General features: G+C 45.8%; 1 protein-coding gene across 1 annotated transcript in view; it reads right to left on the bottom strand.

Moving 5' to 3' along the window:
• Window positions 1-4,374, bottom strand: part of LOC311238794 (mitochondrial import inner membrane translocase subunit TIM44-like) — a 42,793-nt gene extending 38,419 nt beyond the window's left edge. Inside the window, exons 1-2 of the mRNA XM_084326991.1 lie at window positions 4,296-4,374; window positions 968-1,072 (exon numbers count right to left, since the gene is read on the bottom strand). Coding sequence (XP_084183117.1) covers window positions 968-1,072; window positions 4,296-4,325 — 135 coding nt within the window. The 5' untranslated portion in view covers window positions 4,326-4,374. The remainder of the gene's footprint in view (window positions 1-967; window positions 1,073-4,295) is intronic.
• Window positions 4,375-15,108: the final 10,734 nt, after the last annotated feature.

Raw genomic sequence — 15,108 nt, 5'->3', positions numbered from 1 at the left:
GGGGATGCAGGCGGGGCCGCTTGTGTACACTGAAAGCTCCGTGAGCATAGCTATGTCCGAGGGCTTGCAGAAAGCCAGAGTTTAACACAGAATCAATCAATCAATCAATAACAACATTAACCAGACTCTCGTTGTGTCTATTCTGCTAAAGCTAACGTTACCTCTCATTGTGTCTATTCTACCAAGCAACCCGGGTTTAACTTTACCTCTTGTGTATATCTGCTGACGTTAGCGTTAGTATTAGGCTAACAACAACAAGCTTAACACATCAGCGATCTTGTTGGGACACTAAACTCTCCACTCGGTGGTAAATTGGGTTGATGTCGGTTTTGTTTCATCAATAAATGAGGCAGAATGCACAGTGAATCCATCCTTTTTTGTTTATTGCACTTGGTGCTGTTGCAAACAAATCCTGAATGAAATGCATCCTTAGCGAGGCAGTAAAGATGGCGGCTTTCTGCTTTTGTGCAGGAGGCTCCAACGTGTGACGCGTCTCTCTTCTGACCAATCAGTGGTCTGCAGTGTTTCACGTGACTTTTCTGGTACCACTTCTACCCAATAGAGTCGCTTGGAACCGAGGAGGGTATATCTGCAGAGCCGCAAGCCCAACGTCTGGGCGCTACTTTATTATTATTATAAAAAACAGCTGTGATGCAGTATTCAGCCTAACTCTGCGGTGGGCGTGATGCAACAGCGATACCGCGGTAATGCGGTTATCGCAGCAGCTCTAGCTATAATATTTAAAAAGTTATAGCCCTGCAAAGAAGGTAAACATCTCCATAGGCTTACAGCGGTGACAGAGAGGGCACAAAGATGGGTACAATGCACGGCACCCAATCTGTTAAGGGGATGCAGACCAGAAAAATACTTTGGTCTTGTTTACATCAGACCACCCTGAGCCCGCTGTTCATTTATAGGAAAATGTTCCAAGATTATTGCTTTAAATGTGGAACATGGCCTCTCCTACCTGCAGGGGTGCAGCTGTGGTCCCACAGATCCTGAAGGCGTCTCCTCTCCCGAACGTGGAGAAGACGGGCCGGGAGGAGACGGCTAGAGCGCGCCTGCTGACGAGCTGAGGAGACAGAAACAACAACACCTGGTCAACAGGTTCTTACCTACGTGCAACACACCTTCTTACTTACGTGCTCACTGATCCTCTTCTTACTGATGGGAAATAAGGCTTCGACAATGCAACGCCTTTAAGCCTGGTCTTTAGCTACTGTCTGTGTCATTCAGCCTGGTCTTTAGCTACTGTCTGTCATTCAGCCTGGTCTTTAGCTACTGTCTGTGTCATTCAGCCTGGTCTTTAGCTACTCTCTGTATCATTCAGCCTGGTCTTTAGCTACTCTCTGTGTCATTCAGCCTGGTCTTTAGCTACTGTCTGTATCATTCAGCCTGGTCTTTAGCTACTGTCTGTATCATTCAGCCTGGTCTTTAGCTACTGTCTGTATCATTCAGCCTGGTCTTTAGCTACTGTCTGTATCATTCAGCCTGGTCTTTAGCTACTCTGTGTCATTCAGCCTGGTCTTTAGCTACTGTCTGTATCATTCAGCCTGGTCTTTAGCTACTCTCTGTGTCATTCAGCCTGGTCTTTAGCTACTCTCTGTATCATTCAGCCTGGTCTTTAGCTACTCTCTGTATCATTCAGCCTGGTCTTTAGCTACTGTCTGTATCATTCAGCCTGGTCTTTAGCTACTCTGTGTATCATTCAGCCTGGTCTTTAGCTACTCTGTGTGTCATTCAGCCTGGTCTTTAGCTGGTCTCTGTGTCATTCAGCCTGGTCTTTAGCTACTGTCTGTATCATTCAGCCTGGTCTTTAGCTACTCTCTGTGTCATTCAGCCTGGTCTTTAGCTACTGTCTGTATCATTCAGCCTGGTCTTTAGCTACTCTCTGTGTCATTCAGCCTGGTCTTTAGCTACTGTCTGTGTCATTCAGCCTGGTCTTTAGCTACTCTCTGTGTCATTCAGCCTGGTCTTTAGCTACTCTCTGTATCATTCAGCCTGGTCTTTAGCTACTGTCTGTGTCATTCAGCCTGGTCTTTAGCTACTCTCTGTATCATCCAGCCTGGTCTTTAGCTACTATCTGTGTCATTCAGTCTGGTCTTTAGCTACTCTCTGTGTCATTCAGTCTGGTCTTTAGCTACTATCTGTGTCATTCAGCCTGGTCTTTAGCTACTCTCTGTGTCATTCAGCCTGGTCTTTAGCTACTCTCTGTGTCATTCAGCCTGGTCTTTAGCTACTCTCTGTGTCATTCAGCCTGGTCTTTAGCTCAGCTCTCTGTGTCATTCAGCCTGGTCTTTAGCTACTGTCTGTGTCATTCAGCCTGGTCTTTAGCTACTGTCTGTGTCATTCAGCCTAGTCACATGGAGTCACTCTGGCCTCAGGACAACAGCTGTTTGAGCCACAGAGAGAGGAAACGCCCCCATCTAATCCAGCGGGTGACGGCGTCTGTCTTTCTGACCGACATTGAATGAATGATCATTACATTTATATAGTGCTCTGCCTCCTTCACCACCACTGGTAGCACCCAACCTTGGGCTACAGGCTCAATGGCTGCCATACACTGGGACCAGGCACACGTCACACTACACAATGGCTGAACGGCTCAGGGGTGTAAAGGTACACGTATCCGTACCGAACCGTTTCAGTGTGTACCGTACCGTACCGAACGGATGTGTACCGAACGAATACAACGGTATGTTAACCACTAACGACCGCCCATCGGGGGCTGTTTTTTCACAATCTAATATAATTATTATTTCTTTTTTTACAAGTCGATTATTGATATTTAAAGTTTTTTTTTTTTTTCAATATAGAAAATTCGTTGACAGCCCTAGAAGTACAATTAGTTACTGCACACTACATCACCCCTGAGTGGAACATGGAAAGCCAAACTTTCCCCCACTGTACCGAAAACCCGTACCAAACCTAGACTTCAAAACCAAGGTACGTATCGTACTGTACCGTGGTTTTTGTGTACCGTTACACCCCCAAGACAGGGATTGATAGACAATTAAGGGGGAGGGATGATTAGGTGGTCTTGATGTCAGAGACGAGACCTGATTGGGAACTTGTCCAGGAACTTTGGGGAACCCCCTACTCTTTGCGATAGGCACCCTGGGTTCTTTAATAACCGAATTCAGTCAGGACGTCGGTTTAACGTCTCATCTGAAGGATGGCACTCACAGCTGTACGGTGTCCTTATCACCATAACTGTGGGTCATTGTTACTGACAAGTCCAGATGACAGAGTGCTCCCTGCTGGACAACACCACCAGGTCCAGGGGACAGAGTGTTCCCTGCTGGACAACACCACCACCAGGTCCAGAGGACAGAGAGCTGGACAACAACTTTTTTATACTAAACATGAATCCTTAATGTAGTCTTGAGACACTGGTGACATGAAATCCAGAAGATTACATGTGTTTAGATTAGATGGGATTTGTTTAGATTAAAAGGTATTCTCATCATACAGCACAAGTACAATACAACAAAAAGAAGTTTGGCATCTAATCACAGTGCAAATGTAACAGCAAAGTGCAATAGTAATATACAATGTACAGGTGATATGTACAGTGATACAGGTATAGACAATATGGCACTGATACTGGCCAGCAGCATAACTAGTATTGATTGATTGATTGATTGAAAATTTTATTAACAGATTGCAGAATGGGTACAGTACAGTACAGCTCAATACATACAATTGTTAAGGGGATGCAGACCAGAGAAAGACTTTAGTCTTGTTTACATCAGGGTCCCCCATTTTCAATTCAGCATAACATATGACATATACATGACATACAGATAGACAGTACTGCTACATCTATACATTTATGACATACCAGATTTGCAAATACAGTACTGTCATTTACTGTACATTGGGGGGGGTTGTGTTAGGACATTTACAGGGGCCAGTTTAGAATTGCAGTCTCCCGTAGGTGTAGAGTAAGTAAGGGATATGTATAGATATAGATATGTAAACAATTATTATATCCAGGTGCAGACATATGTGGATATATATACAAAAAATATAAATATAAAAATGGTGTATATAGTGTTAATGGTACATGCTATCATACAGAGTTGAACATCGTGAACTCAAAATACCATAGTGGGTTGCAGTGTGTGTGCGTGTGGCTGCAGTGAGGTAATGAATATCGTAAATTCCACAAAATGACGGAACAATTAAACGGTGTCGCTAATTCAAACACTAAAGCCAGATACACACGTCGATCGACCGCAGACGTGATGATGAAACAGAACGTTATTATATTATTGTAACGTTATTCTCACCTCGGCGCAGCGACACACGGAGGCCGCCATCTTGATCTTGAAATGCGCGGAGCAGCTGCGCGCCGCTCAGCTGACTTCCAAGAAGAGCCAATGAGAGGAGATCCGGTGGGCGTGGTCCGGTGCAAAGTTGACAGCGTGTGCGTGTGCGTGAGAGAGAGAGAGAGAGAGAGAGAGAGAGAGAGAGAGAGAGAGAGAGAGAGAGAGAGAGAGAGAGAGAGAGAGAGAGAGAGAGAGAGAGAGAGAGATTGATTGATTGATTGATTAAAAACTTTATTAACAGATTGCAGAATGGGTACAGTACAGTACAGCTCAATACATACAATTGTTAAGGGGATGCAGACCAGAGAAAGACTTTCGTCTTGTTTACATCAGGGTCCCCCATTTTCAATTCATCGTAACATATATGACATACATGACATACAGATAGACAGTACTGCTACATCTATACATTTATGACATACCAGATTTGCAAATACAGTACTGTTTGTGATACAAAAAGAGTAAAAAAAAAAAGAAAAAAGAAAAAGTATATACATTTGGCGTAGAAACTGTATTGGATTGGGTAGGTGGGGGAGGTGGGGGGGACTGTACATTGGAGGTGGTTGGGTGGGAGTGGGGGGGGGGGGGTTGGGTAGGAGGGGTGGGTGGGGGACACTGTACAACTATACAAACAAAACTGTACATTGGAATATTGACAAGACCATACTTGGTAATTTACTGTACATTGGAGGGGGTTGTGTTAGGACATTTACAGGGGCCAGTTTCGAATTGCAGTCTCCCGTAGGTGTTTTTTGAGAGTGTTTTTGAAAGTGGGTAGTGATTCACATTCCTTTACAGCTTTGGGTAGGGCGTTCCACATTGATGTGGCATAATTGCGAAACGTGTTTAGTCCCTTGTTTGAGCCAAATCTGGGTTTAACATGATTTGTGGAGCTCCCTCTGGTGTTGTGATCGTGGTATTCACTGACCTTTGGGAACTATTTTGACATGTCGTGTAGTGTATCTTGTAGACCAGGCCCATTGCAAGTTGCTGTACTCTGTCGTCTACTCTAAGCCATGATCCTAGGTTGTCAAAGTGGGCAGGGGTGAGGTGGGTTCTAAGAGTAAGGTCAAGCAGTAGTCTGACCAGTTTGTTTTGAGATGTTTGTAATTTTGTTTTTAGCGCCTTTGAGCCATATGCAGATTTTGCCTAGTTCTGAGCTGAGGGTTTTTTCAACCTGTAACTTGTTCTTGTCAGAGACCAGCAGGGCTGAGTCGTCCGCAAAAGAGAGAGAGCGAGAGAGAGAGAGAGAGAGAGAGAGAGAGAGAGAGAGAGAGAGAGAGAGAGAGAGAAAACGCCAAATAATGCATGCAGAGCAGAACTAGGAAGATACCCACTAATCATCAAAATTCAAAAAAGAGCATTCAAATTCCACAATCACCTAAAGGAAAGCGACCCAGACGCACTCCACAACATAGCTCTCACCCACAGAGACTCTCGATAGATGCCCACTCAGCCAGATGGTTCTGGGACTCTGCTCACAAACACAAGCAGAGCCACCAGACAGAAACCACACTGGACTAAATCAAATTATAAGAAAACAAAAAGAAAACTATCCGACACATTGGAAAGAAACAACCCAAAACCAGAGCAAATTGAAATGCTATTTGGCCCTAAACAGAGAGTACACAGTGGCAGAATACCTGAGCACTGTGACTGACCCAAAACTAAGAAGATCCTTGACTAGGTACAGACTCAGCGAGCACAGCCTAGCCATCGAGAAAGGCCGCCATAGGCAGACCTGGCTCCCAAGCGAAGACAGACTATGCACCCACTGCACACAAGATGAGGTGGAAACCGAGCTCCACTTCCTAACAACCTGCCCCCTATACCAAGACATCAGAGATATATACTTCCCACAAATTGCAAACACCCAAAGAGACTTTGAAAACATGGACAATAACTCAAAACTCCCATACCTACTGGGAGAAATACAAGAATGTGCAAACACAGCAGCAAGATTTGTGAGCTGCTGTGACAAGAAAAGGACATCCAGCGGAATGCAACCACCATAAAGACTGTAAAAGAAATTCCGTCTGTAATGTACTGATTTCCAATGTACTGATTTCTTTTGTTTTCTCTGTTTGATTGTTTTGTTTGGCTTTGGCAATGTAAACGTATGTTTCCCATGTCAATAAAGCCCATTTGAATTGAATTGAGAGAGAGAGAGAGAGAGAGAGAGAGAGAGAGAGAGAGAGAGAGAGAGAGAGAGAGAGAGAGAGAGAGAGAGAGAGAGAGAGAATGGGGGGGGGCTGATTGATTCAATAGTATCCAGCTGCAGAACCACAGAACCACCACAGTAGCGGCGGGCTGAGGGACCGGCAGCGTCTATATTAATCCGATTCCCATCCGAAGAGTGCAAGAGCGCTTCCGCATTTTGCCCTGATTGGCCCCGGTAACGCCCTCCAAATGCGCATTTTCTTTTTCGCCACTCAGACGCCGAAATGGAAATGGAATACATGTATATTATCGCGACGCGGACCAGATTCACTCGCAACGCCATAACGTTATTTCCCTGTACATTGCAACGTTAACACAACGCAGCTGTCAACTGTACTTTACATATTATCCAAACGAGGACCACATAACGCCATAACACGCCATAACGTTATTTCCCTGTACATTGTAACGTTAACACAACGCAGCTGTCAACTGTACTTTACATATTATCCAAACGAGGACCACATAACGCCATAACGTTATTTCCCTGTACATTGTAACGTTAACACAACGCAGCTGTCAACTGTACTTTACATATTATCCAAACGAGGACCACATAACGCCATAACGTTATTTCGCTGTACATTGTAACGTTACATATTATCCAAACGAGGACCACATAACGCCATAACGTTATTTCGCTGTACATTGTAACGTTAACACAACGCAGCTGTCAACTGTACTTTCATAACGCCATAACGTTATTTCACTGTACATTAACACAACGCAGCTGTCAACTGTACTTTGTAACTGTTGTGTCCTACTGTTACACAGTGTCTAAAGCATGCAGTTACTTATTTGCACCACTTGGTGTCACCTGCCTGGACAGGTATGAAGAAGAAGCATGAATACAGGAAGTGAGGCTTGCATGCCACGATGTGTAAAATGCTATGAACAACCTAAACAAAGAATAGTCAATTGAAATGGATCCACTCTCTCCAGTGTCTTATTCATTGCCATCCACCTCTACAAATTGGCGACGAGATAACCCACCTGCTACAGTTTGATTACAGAAGACTATTTTTGACAATTTATTTGTGAAGATGGCTGTAAATGTGCCTTATCCTGCTCCGTTTTTGCAATGCCCTGGGAAGCCTACAATTCCTTTCAAGACATGGATGCTAATGTTTGACAACTATCTACTGGTCATAAATGCAACAGGGAATGCTTGGCCTACTGCAAGGAAAAGAGCTGTTCTTCTTCACTGCCTTGGAACAGAAGGACAGAGGACTTTTCACTCATTGCCAAACACAGGTGATACCTATGATGCTGCTGTTACTGCATTAACTGCACACTTCACACCAATGACGAATGTGGTAGTGGAACGTCACACATTCAGAAAAAGGGTACAAAGCCCACATGAGACTGTTGCCCAATATGTGGTTGCTCTCAGAGAGCTTGCATCTTCATGTGACTTTGGTGATAAGAATGATGAGATGCTGCGTGATCAGCTTATCCAATATGTTACAAATGCCCATATTAGGCTACTACTGGAGCCTAATCTCACTCTAGACAAGGCTATCACACTTGCTACACAGATTGAGTCTGCAGCTGAACAAGCTAAATGCATGGTTGGAGATAAACCTAGCTTTCAAGTACAGGCAGTGCAAAAGAAACAATTTCGATCAAGGCCTCAGCATAAACCATTCACACCTGCACCTACTGCTACAACTGGGAAGTCCTCCCGTAGGCTACATGTTTCAGATGTGGATCTGACAGTCACCTAGCAAATGCTCCCTCATGTCCTGCTGCCAAGGTTACTTGCAAAACTTGTAACAAGAAGGGACATTTTGCCAGAGTGTGTCGCTCTGCTCCTACACATCAAGTAAGAGAAGTGGAGATTCCTGAATTGACTGTCCTGTGCATTCAAGAGGCTGCCGGTAAATCTGATAAAATAAAATGCAATGTCAAGATCCAGCCTTCAGGCTCACCAGTCTATGCCATGGACCTGGTTGTTGACTCTGCGTCCCCAGCAGGCCACGTGAGCGGATCGGTGCGGCCGAGAAATCCGCTCTTCGCTCTTTAAAGCTTGGTCCGCTCCGCTAATTGCTCATGTTGACCCCGCCCCCAAGTCGCTCTCCGCTCGCTCACCACTCACCTTGAATCGAGCGCTCCCTGCTCCCCGCGCCAGATCGCTCGGCAGATTTTTTTTTCTTTTTTTGGAGCATGGTGTAAATTAGCTCAAACTACAACAGTCTACACCCCCTGGGCCCCTTAACAATTGTTTGTATTGAGCCGCATTGTAATTGTACCAATTCTGCAATGTTAAATAACGTTGTTTATCCATTCACTAGCTCTATTAAGCGATGATAGCTAGCCGAGCCACAATGCTATGGTCGCTGCCATTAACGTTAGCATGTAAGCTAACGACAACAACAATGGCGTCGATAGAATGAGTGGCAAAGCCTGAACAGGATATCACAGGTTCACCCTTCTCATTGGTTGAAAATGGCCTTCATGTTTGTACATCGCCATCTGTTGCTTTGGCATTGTACTACATGTATATTAACATCAGTGTTAAACCACTGTGAGCGGCCTGGAGTGGATTGGAGCGGAGGAGAACTCTCGCTCCGGACGTCGCGCCGACACATTTTAAAACCCACTCCTCGCTCATGTCAAAACCGCCCGCTCCACTCCCCGCGCCGCTCACGCTCCGATCCACTCACATGCACTGGTCCCCAGTGTCCATACTGCCCAGAAGTGTGTTTGATGAACATTTTGGTGAGTCACACCTAACACCACCTTCTATTCACCTAATCACATACACCAAGTCACCCATACCTGTGCTGGGATGTCTTTCAGCATTGGTGACTAGAGATGATGTCACTGCTGCAGCAACCTTCTTTGTGGTGGAGAAGGGGACCCCATTGCTGGGCCTGGATTTGATGATTGCACTGAACATTCACATTGTAGGAGGTGCTGTGGTTCCTCCTCCTTTTGCCTCTGCTCCAACTGCCCCTGTGCTGCACCTCTCTACCTCTCCCCCACTAATTGGCTGTGCTAAAAAGTTTGTGCACCGGGTCAAAGTCTCTGCCTCTGTTCCCCGGTTCGACAAAAACTGTGCCGTTTGCCCCATCTGTGAGAGATGCAGTCACAGAAGAGATAAACAGACAGCTGGCTGCTGGTGTGATAGAGGATTGATGCTTCCCCCTGGGTGTCTCCTATCGTTGTCACACGAAAGAAGAGAAGAGACATTCGTATGTGTGTGGATCTCCGAGAGCCAAACAAGGCTGTCATTACAGACTGCTATCCAATTCCACACATAGATGAGTTGCTGTCCACTCTGCGTGGGGCCACAGTGTTTTCAACCATTGATCTGGCTAGTGCCTACCACCAGGTGCCCCTACATGAGGAAAGTAGGGACCTGACTGCTTTCATTACCCATGAAGGACTCTTCCGCTACTGCCGTGTGCCCTATGGCCTCTCCTCTGCACCATCTGCATTCCAAAAGATGATGGCTACCATCCTCAAAGGCCTGCCAGGGGTGCAGAATTATCTGGATGATATTATCATCTATGGAGCCAACAGCACAGTACATGATGCTCGACTGAAGCAAGTTCTACACCGCCTGCAAGAGGCAGGTCTACTCCTGAATGAGGAAAAGTGCTGCTATAATCAGTCAAGTCTACGCTTCCTGGGCCACGTGGTGTCAGCTGAAGGTATTGCGCCTGACAAAGAGAACATCGAAGCTGTTTTGAATGCCCCAGCTCCGACAGATGACCCTGCCCTGGATGCGCAGCCCGAAATGGTTGCCTACATCACTGATGCTCTTGCTGCTCTGCCCATTACTGACTTTGAGGCTGCTGCTGCCTCTTGCCCGGAGATTTCTGCACTCCGTAAAAACAGATTGCACGTGGCTGGCCACAAAAGGTGAAAATGTTGAGTCCAGAAGTTGCCCCATACTTCCCCATACGTCATGAACTGTCAGTGGAAAACTCACTGGTGCTTCGGGCAGCACGTCTGGTTGTGCCAATCGCACTGCGTGCTACTCTGGTGGCTCTTGCACATGAGACACACCAAGGAGTGGTGCGAACAAAGCAACGCCTGAGAGAGTACTACTGGTGGCCAAAGATGGATGACCTGGTCCACTCTACAATTCAGTCATGTCAGCCATGCCAGTCCAATGACAAGACTGCAAAGCCACGCCCTGCTCCACTACAACCAGTTACATTCCCGGACAGGCCATGGCAAAAGCTTACAATGGACATTGTCGGTCCTTTTGAAACAGCTACATGGGACTGTCGATATGCCATCACTCTGATTGACTACTACAGCAAGTGGCCAGAGGTCGCTTTCACTGCAAATATCACTACAAAGGATGTTACATCCTTCCTCTCCTCAGTCTTCAGTAAACAAGGAAACCCGGAATCCATTGTGACAGACAATGGAAAACAGTTTACTTCAGCTGACTTTGCTGCTTTCCTAGCTGAACGGGATGTTGTACACCACAGAGTCTCTGTGTACTACCCTGCTGCGAATGGCGCCATAGAGCGTTTCAATCGTGTCCTGAAAGAGACTGTGCAGATGGCTATCATACAGTCTGTACCATGGAAACCTGCCATTACTGCCTTCCTGATGGCTTACCGTGCCACACCGCATGCAGCTACAGGTGTGTCACCCTATCAACTACTGTATGGCCGGAAGATGCGCACAAAGTTGACTGTCCTGCCGCCCTCTCATACTGACCCTGTCTCGGATGAACAGGTACGAGATTAAGTCACACGCCATCAACACAAGATGAAGACTTATACTGATGGAAAACGAGGCGCATGTACTCCACCTTTTCAAGAAGGGGATAGTGTACGGGTGAAAACACCTCTCCATGTGCCAAAAGCTCACCCAAAGTTTGGTGCTCCCCTGAGAGTCACTAAGAAGGTCGGCCAAAGCACATACTTGCTGGAAGATGGCCGAAGATGGAACGCCTCTCACCTAGCTCCTGATCGCTGTGCAGCCGTAAAGCCACAGGACATTCCTGCTTCACCTGACCTTGCCTCTCCATCCTCTCCAAAGAAACCACAAGTCAGAAAGAAGCCTAACTGGATGCAAGAATATGTGACTGATTAGATATTGGTCTTCCGAATGTAGCTTGTCAACAGATCTCTTGTTTTGTTGTATTTTCAAAGGTATGCAATGTAGTGTTAAAAAAAAAAGAAGAAAAATCCTACAGTTGTATCCTATTTCAGATCTGTGAAACTGAGTACAGTTAAGGAAAATGGTTATGCCTGAATGCAGGTTCTGAGATAATTTTATTTAGCCTCAGAGGAAATGTTTTTTCTATTTTGCGCACATTTTCTCCTCGTTATGTTTTGGATAACGGATTCGTACCTCTACTCAACGATGAAGCATAACCAGACAGAAGAGGAGAGAAGAGCAAAAATAGAAAAGGAGGTACACAGCGACTTTTATTTCCAAAACGGCACGGAACATAAGCACCTGGCCGTGGGGACAGCGACCGTTCACGCAACATTAACGGCCAATCCTGAAAGAAAGAACAGACCCCCGAATGGCAGAATGGACCGAAAGACCTTTTTGTCCCTTATCCTGCTACTCTCGGGAGACATTCATCTAAACCCAGGCCCGGTCTTGACCAGAACTCAGGCGAGAAGACTTGGTCTGGCAGCGCAAGAAGCGAGGGAGGTTACCATCGCGACCAATATCAACAACTCAACCTGTGGCTACATCCACTGCGCGGACGGCAACTCTTCCCAAATGACGCCGCAGCAGACGAGCACACGTGAGGCAGAGACGAGAGGAGGTGAACCGAGGGTCGAAACCATGACGACCATCCCGACGCGGGATTTAAACATCTCGACGCCCGATAGCCGGCTAGCCAGCGGAGCTAACGGCGAAAACATCCAGGAACAAAGGACTCTGGACCGAGTCCTTTGTTGTACCAGCACGGCGCGGGTCCCGACCCCCCCCTCCCCCCTTCCCACCCACGTCAACAAAGCCCCCCCAACCGGCAACCCCACGGACAAATCGCCTGATAAACTAGCCAACCTGGCCAGGCTGGCTATGTTTACCAGCCCAGGAGAACAAAAGGTTGCCGCCAGAAAATACAGGACAAAGGACTCCCCCTCCCCACACACCAACACATCACGGAGACAACAACAAAGCCCCCCCCCTCCCTCCCCCACAGCAGCACCAGAAGACCATTACCTGGAACTCGAAGACATCAATAACACAGCTAATAAAAACGGACTACACATCTTTCACCTTAATGTAAACAGCATTAAGCATAAGCTGGACGAATTAAGAAACCTGTTTATGAGCGGTAAGGTAGACATAATATGCTTTACTGAAACTAAACTTGATCCATCTGTAACAGACCCTGAAATAGAAATAGAGAACTATACTATAGTCCGTAATGACAGAAACCAGTATGGAGGTGGTGTTTGTATGTACATACATAAGGACACCAAATTCATTACCCGTACTGACCTTCATCATGAGACAATTGAAACCGTATGGGTGGAAATTTTATTTGAAAGGGCAAAATCTGTTCTAGTCGGCACAATATACAGACCGCCAGATCAAACTGGATTTTATGATACTTTGGATGTGTGCTTAGCTGGAGCTGAGGATGCGGAAAAAATTCTTATTGGGGATTGGAACACGGATATGCAACAAAAAAATGCACCCGTCTTCAAATCCTTCAATAGGTTTTGTGATCTGCACGGCCTCAGCCAACTAATCACCCAACCCACAAGGATATGTGAATCAACTCAGACTACCATTGACCTCATACTGACCTCTGACAAGTCCAAGATCTCCAGTAAAGGGGTTATAGCATGCGGGTTAAGTGATCATTACATGATATTCTGTACCCGCAAAAAGCTAAAACTAAAGGCTGGCTGTCACAAAACAGTCACATCTAGAGACCTCAAAACCTACTCTAGCGAGGCCTTTAACCTTGAACTGGAGAGTCTGGACTGGTCAGATGAACTCAATGGTACACTGGTTGAAGAAACTTGGCTTGGCTTCAAAACCAAATTTTCATCAATACTAAACAAAATGGCCCCCCTAAGAACCACCAGGGTAAAAAATCGCGCTGAGCCATGGATGCACACTGAAATACTGACCGCTATGAAAGCCAGAGACAAAAAATGCTCTGAGTTTCGTAAAAGTCAGTCAAAGCTTACCAAAAGCACGAGCAGTGAACTCCAAGACCACGTGACTGAACTCAAACTAGAAAGAAACAGACTAAGAAATGACGTAAACTCCATGATCAAAACTGCAAAAAAAAATTTCATCAATGACAAAACCGAGGAAAACAAAAATAAACCACGTGAACTTTGGAAATTACTCAACAATCAACTAGGCTGCAGTAAAAAACTCAAAACCAGGTTCTCAAACATAAACATAAAGACGGACAACACGCTCATCACAGACAAGCTGGATGTAGCCAATTACTTAAACACTTTCTTCACAAACATAGCCACAACACTGGTAAACAAACTACCCTCCCACTCAGGGCAGTATGGGGTAGAACACATAGTAGCATACTACATGAACCTAGGCGTCCACAAAGACGACTTCAAACTGGAAATAGTAACTACAGATGAGGTACTCAAAAAACTGAGCGCCCTCCAACCAAACAAGGCCACTGGCCATGACAACATCCCCTCCAAATTCCTCAGAGACTCAGCAGCAGCCATCACCCCAGTCATCACACACATAATAAACCTCTCCATAAAACAGGGACACGTCCCCAAGGACTTCAAAATTGCGAGAGTAACACCCCTGCACAAAAAGGGCAGCAAATTAGACCCGGGTAACTACCGCCCTGTTTCTATCCTTACATCCATCTCGAAAGTCATGGAAAAAATAGTATACGAACAGATCGAAAAGTACCTCGCGGAAAAAAATCGAATCTACGAATTCCAATCTGGCTTCAGAACATCCCACTCCACTGACACATGCCTTCTCTACTTGAACGACCACATCAAACAAGAGGTGGACGCGGGCAAATACTGCGGCATGGTCATGCTGGACCTACAAAAGGCCTTTGACACTGTCAATCACACCATTCTGATTGACAAGCTAAAAGCAATTGGTTTTGATAGTTTATCAGTGAGCTGGATACAATCCTACCTGGAGGGGAGGGAACAGATGGTGGAAGTAAACGGTACCCTATCCCCCCCCCTCACAGTGAGCTGTGGTGTTCCACAAGGAAGCATACTAGGACCGCTACTATTCCTAATTTATGCAAATGACATGTCGTCAGCTTGTGACTGCAACTTGTTCCTGTTTGCGGACGACTCAGCCCTGCTGGTCTCTGACAAGAACAAGTTACAGGTTGAAAAAGCCCTCAGCTCGGAACTAGGCAAAATCTGCATATGGCTCGCCGACAACAAACTATCATTACACATGGGCAAAACAGAGTCCATTCTCTTCGGTTCAAATAACAAACTCAGCAAGACCGACGGCTTCTCGGTTACAGTGGGTGACAATATTATCACAAGGAAAGATGAAATTACCTACCTGGGTTCCATCCTAGAGGCTAATCTTTCCTGTGACAAAATGGCATCCAATGTAATAAAAAAAGTCAACC

The sequence above is a fragment of the Notolepis coatsorum genome (assembly GCF_963971535.1).
Source record: "Notolepis coatsorum genome assembly, chromosome: 13".
Lineage (NCBI taxonomy): Eukaryota > Metazoa > Chordata > Actinopteri > Aulopiformes > Paralepididae > Notolepis > Notolepis coatsorum.
The sequence above is the reverse complement of the archived record's forward strand: the minus strand, read 5'-3'. Positions and strand labels throughout refer to the sequence as shown.